The sequence below is a fragment of the Falco biarmicus genome, chromosome 4 (genome assembly GCF_023638135.1).
Source record: "Falco biarmicus isolate bFalBia1 chromosome 4, bFalBia1.pri, whole genome shotgun sequence".
NCBI lineage: Eukaryota > Metazoa > Chordata > Aves > Falconiformes > Falconidae > Falco > Falco biarmicus.
Genome location: NC_079291.1, coordinates 36,164,213 through 36,173,391, shown reverse-complemented (window position 1 = coordinate 36,173,391; position 9,179 = coordinate 36,164,213). Strand labels below are relative to the sequence as shown.

General features: G+C 44.8%; 1 protein-coding gene across 2 annotated transcripts; it reads right to left on the bottom strand.

Moving 5' to 3' along the window:
• Positions 1-2,945: 2,945 nt before the first annotated feature.
• Positions 2,946-8,340, bottom strand: TFPI2 (tissue factor pathway inhibitor 2). 2 transcript variants are annotated; one of them, XM_056337894.1, is made up of 5 exons: positions 8,128-8,340; positions 7,862-8,041; positions 7,217-7,396; positions 5,772-5,945; positions 2,946-3,995 (listed from the first exon to the last, which is right to left on the bottom strand). In XM_056337894.1, the coding sequence occupies exons 1-5, from the start codon at positions 8,207-8,209 to the stop codon at positions 3,895-3,897; spliced, it is 717 nt and encodes a 238-aa protein (XP_056193869.1). In that variant the 5' UTR covers positions 8,210-8,340; the 3' UTR covers positions 2,946-3,894. The 2 variants fall into 2 exon arrangements, with proteins under 2 accessions (XP_056193869.1, XP_056193868.1); XM_056337893.1 differs by having other exon boundaries at positions 2,946-3,998; positions 8,128-8,313.
• Positions 8,341-9,179: the final 839 nt, after the last annotated feature.

The window sequence follows — 9,179 nt, the reverse complement described above, 5'->3', positions numbered from 1 at the left end:
CACCACACACTGAAAATTAGATTCCAAGAGAAGCAAGTATCTCTGCACTAATTATCACCAGTGATAGTCTTTCTTTCTAGAATGATAATGAGGCAGGTTTTGCTTTCAATAACACTAATACAAATGCATAATAATTCTGCTGGCACATCCACAGTGTCGTTCTTCCAAATTCACATAACCATAGCTGGACTGCATTCATCTAGTAGGACAGATTTCTTGTCCCTGCCTGGATCCAGAACAGCTGCCCTCAGCAGTATAGCTGACTTGAAGCTTAGAGACAAAATCTTTCACCTGTGATCTGAGACACAAATTCAGTGATACTTTTTTTTTTTTAATGTGACCCATTATGTCTAATAAATTATATCTATGTATTTTTTAATAAATGTTCCATGTTTTACACCTCCTCAGCTGATGAGAAATGATAGAGGATGGGGGACACTTCTGGCAGTCAGAAATCTGACTCCAGGGATACAAGCTGAACTCATCACTGTTTTGCTCCTAAAGCATGGAATTGTGAGAAAATGATTTACTGAGGCAAATCACTGTTAAAATGAGATGTGGTGAAATTTTGCTTGCCATCATTTAGCTCATCAATAAAAAAAATTACATGTTTCCACAGGGGTGGCGGGTTTTTTTCCTCTTTGATACTTAAAACTCCACTAAAACATAAAGATTAAACCACTCTCCTACTCCAGAAATCCTTTACAAAGCAATTCCTTGAGTGCTGCCACAGACTAAGGGGCAGATTTTCATTTTTATAGAGTCTTTGGAATAGTTCTTTGCAAGATATCACTAAGAAAAGAACCGGAATTATGGGTTGCAATGGAAAGTTAAAGATCAGTGATGCTATTTGCAAGGCAGTGCATTCAAATCTGCTTATTTCAGCAACCACTTTTCAGCAGCAGGTATGACTGTCCCGTGCAAATCACTAGTCATGAGTTTCAGTGGCAGTTTGCCCATGCAAGACAAGATGAACACAACTGATTATAATCACTGCTTCCCTCCTCTGCAGTAGAAATTTGCACTGTGACACATGATATCAGCTGCTGGACACCAGCTACTATAATAAAAGTTAATTTGCAGGATGGTATGGGCTGCATTAATTTTCAACATGGCAAAATGCTAACAGTTGACCCAACCTTGGGCCAGTGCTGTTTCATCAGCAAACTGAAAAAGGAAGTAAGTCATGAGTCATACAAAATGCTGTAAATGATAATTATTTAGATTAATCAAAGTCACAGGATTCTGGAGGGATATTAGAGTAACGTAGGAACATGAAGAAAAGCAGCACAGTGGCAGATTAAATTCTTTGTGGCTAAAAATAAGAGATTAAGGCATTTACAGGAAGAGAAGGTGCAATTTCTACAAAGTAGGATAGCTTCACTAAGGGACTTGAAAGAAACTTCCATAGCTTCCCCCCTTCCCCTCCCCATCGCTCAGTTCTCCAGAATTCTCTACAGCCTGCCCACTAGGAAGGCCTGCAAGAAATATGGGTGGTTTAAGTTAAATTTCTGTGTGATATCCAATAGGGGATCAACCCCCAAGCCTCTGATACTTCACTGCGTACCCCAGCAGTAAGCCCTCAGAATTTGAATTATATTTTTATGCAAGAAAACAAAGAGCATGCGGAGCAGCCATATTACAAAAAGCTGCAGTGGCCACTGTGGCATCTTGAATGGAGCCTGGTCCATCAAGACAGCTCTCAGTGAGCCCCTGAGGGGGCATGAGCAGACAATTATAAAATTCTTGTATCCTTTCCAGGACACTAGCTGGGTATTGCATTGCCCAGGATATGCCGTGATACGTGACCGGGCACCCAATTGAGACCAAAAAGTCAGGTGAGATGGAGCTGCTCTCAGATTTTGGGCTCCCTTTAAATCCCAGGTCCACCTTTGTATCCCACCCCAAGATACTCCTATAAAAGTCAAAGACCCAGAGAAGTAAAGAATAATAGTCCATTTCTCAAACATGTTACCAGAGTTTATACCCCACAGCGACGCTGTTAAGGTGGCCATCCTCTACAGTTAAAAACAGTGCTTAAATTAAACTTTGACTTCTGAAACAGGCTTGTAGGTTTTTCAGCTATAGTCAGAAATCTGCAACAAATGCAGCTGGGGTCCCCCCACATGACAGTGCTAGGTATGAAAAAATATTCAGAGGAACACCTTGGGCTGCTGCTTTAAGCAGCGTGGCCAGAATTCACAGCCCGAGGGAAGGGACATGGGCAGCAGGCAGCATCCATGGGTAGTGTCTCCTGTCTCCCCAGGGACTTTAGGCTTGCCCCATTTCTGTTTGAAGGCTGGTTTGGCACAAACTCAAAACTGTGTCACTAGTTGCCTGCAATTTTCTGTCGAGTGCCCTCATTCGTATGCACTAAGGGATAAATTAATTGAAATAAGGGGGTTTGAGATGAAGGAAAGAAATGGATGAAAGAACCATAAATGGAGTGGTAGAAAGACTATGGCAAGCACAGCCAACTGCTTTAATTGAAAATCCAGCAGTGAGAGAGAGATCAGCAAAAAAACCCAGATCTTGACTAGTTTCTCCATCATGTTTCCTCTCTGAAATGGGGATAAAACACACACCTGAAATTTTCTAACTGAAAGCCAATGTTGTTTCAAGCAAATAGCCTGCTACCCATGAAAAAGCTCTTCAGATAGTGCAACATCAAACAGGAGACCCAGCAGCAGACAATCAGCTTAACTAAGCACCCCTTTGAGAGCAGCTCTTTAGGGAGAGCCAGCTGAGCCATAAAAACTGCTGGGGATGAATGACATCAATGCAATTTACTGGCTTTCTTCAAATAAAGACCTCAGCATAAGGAAATGATTTAAGAGACAACTAAACTCTGCTAGAGTCATAATTAGTAAATAATAGGTTCCATTACACATATTGGTGTATATATGTATACAGCTAATTCAGGATAATGACAGAACAAGCTCCCCTTTTTTCCCAAAAAACATTTTATTAATATTACTTATGAATTTATATTTAGAAAGTATTGTAGGTGAAAGTAATTGAAATTCAGACGTGGCTCAAATATGAAACGTACAAGACAGTGCAATAATATCACCATAGGCTTAATCTATCATAAGATATACCATAGTGCCTCAAAAGAGGGATTACTTGAGGTCTGCAGAAACTTCAGCTTTTCTGCTTTAGCAGCCACCACATAAACACAAATATCAAGATCCTGTGCAGATGTAATCGGTGTAGCTCCATTAAAATCATTAAAAATGTGCTGATCTGTGCCATACGAGAATCTGGAGTGTAACTTAGCAGAAATTTCAAATGCCGTGAAAAAGTAATGGCTACATTTTCAAAGTAACCCTATTCCCAGTCTTCTCTCGTGGGATGAGTCAGATTTAAGTTTACACTTCTTTTACTATTATGAAGGTTTCTGAAAGCCTTGACTATGAACATAACTGTAAAGGGCAGTCTACTTAAATGATAGTGCCAAAGTCTGTAAAATGGCAGGGCAATAAACTTCTGAACCCATTTTTGAAAGAGAATGACAAAAAATCTATGGCAGAGATTTAGCTTTGTACTCTCCTTAGTTATACTTAGAGAAGATTGATCTTGCAAATCTTAATTGGTTTGTAACAGCTGAAATATTCTCCCCAGGCAGTAGCAACATTCCCCTAATAAAAAACACGGAAATCTTATTACCTGGCTTTGCCAAAGTATTACTGCAAAGACAACAGACTGGAAGAACCAAACTTAGGTTCATTCTTCTTCTATTAGATGTAGTTCTTTATAAAAGGTGAGTTGGAAATAAAAAGCAGTTCTGAAAAGACAGAACTGACGGCATATAAAACTGTGTGGAAACTATTTTACAAAAGAAGAAAGTGGAATCAAAACAAGGTAGTTCAAACATCCAAGTGCACATCAGCTTTAAGACTTCAGGTTATACGTCTGAGGTTTTTTAGTCAGTTTTCTCATCATTTTTCTGCGGAATACATTAGCTGGCTTGTTGATTCTTGGTTTCTGAGTCCCTGCTAAGAAAACAAAGGAAGCATTTAGGGAAACTGACAAAACTGTTATTACTCTTTAGGTTTTTAATTAAATAGATCAGAAACCTTTTCACTCCAAAAGCTATAGATCATTTTAAACAGCAGCTGTATATTTGCACAGGGAAGGTCAACTGAATTCAACCTGAGACTCCAAAAGGTAACAAGAAAGGTGCTGGGGAGGAAATTATGAGCAGGACAGGAGTGGCTGAAGTTGGTTGAAAGATTTGCTTAATGTTGCTTTACACTCCCAAGCTATAGAAGCGAATATGTATAGCACAACATTAATTAGCACTAATTATGCCCTTAGCCATGAGCTTTGGTTGTACCAAGCTTTACAATTTACTGAATTGTGAAATCCACAAGCTGATGAAAAGCTTATAACCGATCCTTTACATTTGGCTCTCTGGTGCTCTGGTTATGGGACAGACAGCGTTTCCTTACTACTTTCTTCCACAAAAGAGTGAGGAAGGGAGAACCACCAGGTGGGTCTGGCTGGGTGTGGGCAGGGGCAGAGTGCGGGGCTGCGACGCTGATGAGGCAGTTTCCTTCCTCCTCTCTTCCTGCACACTTATGCTGGAGCCTGGCCCTACCATTTCCCAGGTAGTAATAGTTGCAAATTAGATAATCACAGGAATCCCAGTAGACTTAGCATGCTATTAAAGACTCTTTTATAATACTAGAATGGCAGAGACACTCTCAGACTTGTCACCCACAGAAATATTACTGTCATGACTAACTGGCAGACAATAGTTTTACTTCTGAGGATGGGTGCAATTCCTCAGGCTGCAACCCTTGCCCGTGTTCTGGATTTCCAGCCCAGAACTGAAGACCTAAGCCCTCTGACTACACATCTTAAATACTGATGTACTTGGACCTTGTGCATATCTCATGTTTAATATAGAGCTACTTTGGGGGTTCCCCCCCCAAAAAAAAGAAAAACAACAAAACACCAAAACCCAAAAAACATGCTAGATACAGCCTTAATTTTTTTCCTGTTAGTATCAATTTTTAAAATATTGTGCTGTATCTGTTTCCTGAGTGCTGTGGGAATCAACACACAGTCATGCTTTTCTCTCTGTCATTGATTTACATATCAAACTAATTAAACGAGGGTATTAAAACTTGCAATAGCCGTATGAACATATAAATATGACTGCAGGTAAAAGCACAACCATTCTGACTTACAAGTACAGCCGACAGCTGATTTGAATAAAACCATTCAGAAAAATCAATTACCATTCCCAACCTTCCCCCACCCCAGTCACAGAAACAGTTGCCTCAGCACAAGTGAGGAGGCAGAAATCTTTAGGAATGGGAGTAGGAAACGCGAACAGGCAGCAGGAAATCAGGGGAAGATGGTAACTGCTGAAAATGCAAAGAAAAGTAAAATTGATTTCACAACTCACTTTAATTCTACTTAAAAATATCTAGATGAAAAAGATACCTTAATTAGTGTTCATTCTGGTACTGAACAGTTTAAAGACTGGTTCCTTGCAGGCTCGGATAAATTAGTCTTGTTGTACGCCCTTCCCTGTATTTCGTTAAAAAATGGTGTAACCCCTCACACCTCACTGATCATGTCAGAAGGATTTAGTGTTGCATCTCAGTTTTCCCTGCCTTTGAAAGCATGGAGTCCAAAATGCAAAACACATACACTTGTGGCAAGACAAGTTGAGTAGAGGAACACTGTGAAGACTTGTTCCTGCTATTTGGACTGCTTTATCTGCTTGTGACTGACAAAATACAAAACAATCTTACCTTTTCTGCAGACATTGTAGCAATCTGTTTCAGTAACAAAGTTATTGGCATTTCCACCACAGCCGGTATATTTGAACTCCTTACACGATTTAGTCTTGCTGTCATAGTAATAGCGAGGCACAGAAGAAGAACACAGTCCTTCATCCTTTGGGCTATAGCATAGCATGGGACCAGCTTGGAAAAAAAGAAGGGGGGAAGGAAGAGCGACAGGTAAATTACATAAATGTAATCTCTGTGCCCAACTTCTTAAAATTTACCCTGCAATAAATTTATGGCTGAACTGCTCTTGTTCCCATTGAATTGACATGACGGCTACTGATGACTTCAGAGACTTCACTCCATCTTATTCCTGTGAGTTATGAATATGAGAAAGCAACAGTCCCAGAAAATAGGATTAATATCCCAAAACTGAAATTCATCAGCTTTCCCCATTTGTGGTGCCAGCCATACAACAGCCAAGTTATTTACATGGTCTGGCCAGAAGTTTTATTCCATATATCTACAGGAATATAAAAATAATTCCACTGGAACTATCTCTGTAAAGGAAAAAGGCACGATTTTGTTTATCCTTTCTATGATTTTGCCAGCAAATCCTGCCTGCTTGCAGCAAAAGGACAACCCCACCACTTTCCTCACAAGAATCACATTTCATTTTGCCTCAACAAAATTTTACTTTTCTTGCTGGAGACCTTTTCTCAGTTTATTGGATGTGCAACAGAGAAATTAAAAATAATTTAGCATTCACCTGTGAAAAGGCTGGCAATCTGTCATCAGCCAAAAATAACTGTCTCATCAAGCACTAATAAGGCTTAGCCAGTGACAGCTTTTATACATTTTGGTAGGTCTCTCTTCTTCAAAGAGCCTCTCTTGCACTGGATATTAACCTGGTGTTTATGACAAAACGTAGCTATAGTCACCTGCTCATAATTACCACCTCTCTTCTTTAAAGCTTGTCTGGAGAGGCAGTGAAGAGTTGTGTGAGGCAAAAAACTTTTATCAGAAGTTGAGCTGTCAAGTGCCAAAAGCCCAAGCCACCTAATACTATGTGTCAGGCCTGAATTTTAGAAAGGCACTTCTGCTTTATATTATAATATCACTGCCCTGAACTTAACTGCCACAACGCCTTGTACATGTGCCCCAACACAGATCTCCAACCTTACTTCCCTTCAGATTACACAGGTACAACTCTCTAGAAGTCAAGAGATCAGATGGGTGGAGCTTTGGGCATATTTAAGGTCACAATATTAAACTAACAGCATTTTCGCTTTTTCAGTAACAGCAGAGACAAATGACACATGAAAGTCTGCAGGCAATATAAACATCTGCTCCACAGAAGTCTTCCAAAACATTGCTGTACGGGTATACAGAGAAAATATCAAATAAAATATCATCTTCGTATCACTTTCAATCCATCTATTTTATTAAGAATTTGGAACAACCATTACTTTTCTCTGGCAGACAGTGGTCCACACAAGACTGCAAATCTCTGAAGTTGTTGCCATTTCCATAACAGCCACCGTAGATGAACTCCTCACACCTCATCGAACTCAAGTTAAAGGCATATCTTTTTAGATAACTCCTGCAAGGTCCTCCGTCAGCCTCCAACCGGCATAATTTGGGCACTTCTAAAAAAAAAAAAACCAAACACAAATTCATCCCCTTAAAATCAACCCTTCATGCTCCCTGTACTGAACAACATGGTGGTGTGGACAAAATGCTGTGACTCCGGTCAGAGGCAAGACCCAGCTTGTCCCACGACCTGCGTTCTTTAATAGAGTGGGATAAGTTTTACAGGAGGAATCTGATGCATTAATCAGCAACTAAGCATCACATTAAATCACGTTTATAATATTAAGAGTCAAAATCCACGTCACCTCTGAGCCAGCCTGCTGGGGTTTCTCTGCATAAACCCGACATCAGCGAAAAGCAGCAACAGGCGGGAGGGACAGACAGAGCAGACGCGGTGAGTCCCGCAAGCGTCGCAGCCCCCCACGGCCCCCCGCCACCCCGGGGGGACCCCGGGGGCTCTGGGCCCCGTCGGCTCGGCCCCCGGCACTGCGGAGGGCGGCGGGACCGGTCCCCGGACTCACTTTTGATGGTCCAGCAGCTCTTCTCGCAGTCGTCGAGGGTGAGGAAGTTGTTGGCGTTGCCGTGGCAGCCCCCGTAGGTGAACTCCTGGCAGCTCTGCGTGTACCTGTCGTAGTACCAGCGCGGCACCAGGGCGCGGCAGGGGCCGTCATCGGGGGGCAGCAGGCAGGCGCGCTGCTTCTCTGCGGGAGACACCAGCGACCGGGGCTGAAGCCACCTGGGCGGCGGAGGCAGCCCCGGCCCCGTTCAGCCGCCCGCGGGCTCCTACCTGTCAGCGTGCGCGGGGCCAGGGCCGCGCAGGCCAGCGGCAGCAGCAGCGCGGGCAGCGGCAGGCGGCGGCCGGCGGCCATGTCGCGGCGGCGGCGGACGGGAGGGAGGGAGGCAGGCAGGGCCGGCGGCGGGCGGGTGGCACAGGGTCCCGGGAGCGAGCGGCGCGGCCCGGCCCGACGGCAGCGCTTTATATGCGCCGAGACGGCTTGCCCGGGCCGCCTCCCTCGTGCGCACGTGGTGGGAGGGGAAGGTCTGATTCAGCTGGCAGCAGGTCCCCGCTGTCCCGGCCGTCACCGGGGCGCGGCTGAGCCCGAGCGCCGGGGCCGCCCCCCGCCCCGCCGCCGTCGGGGGGAGCCTCTGCCGGGGCCAGGCGGGCAGCGCCGCCGGGGCCGGCTCGGCGTCGGGCTGCGCCGCCCACGGCGCAGGGGCTTCCGTCGGGGGGCTACGGGGAGCTGGCCGGGGTCCACGGCTGCGGCGTCCCCGTCCGTGTGCCCCTCTCCCCGCTCCCCTCACATTACGGGATGATGCTCAAAGAGCATTTCCCGTTAATCACGGCGAAATCCGGGACGGGTCACTTCGCGAAAGTCATCTCCCCCCTCGCCCTGGCTCCCGCGGCGGCCGCGCTCGGAGGCTGCGGGCAGGAGGCGGCAGGACGGGCGAAATCAAACGGGGGGGCCTCCGGCGGGGCCTCGTCCAGCCGGGACAAGCACCAGCCGCTTAGCGAGCACCGCTAGAGATAACACCAATAAACCCGCGTTACTGGTTTAATCCCGTTGCGTGTAACGCCGATGAACTTGAGAAATCGGAGGCACCGTCAGTGGGCTTGGACTCCCGGGAAACCTGAGAGGCTGGATGGAGGAAACCTCTGGCTAGTTCAAAGAAAACTGGATCTGAGGAAATACTATGACTTGGTTTATTCTGTAGATTTTAACCCCACCAGGCAATCTGGTGGGATCTGGGGGTGAGCACAAACAGCATACTTTCCCCCTCTAATCTGTTAGCGGCATCACATTAATTAGTGTTTACTCCAGGTTTAATACAGTAAAAGAG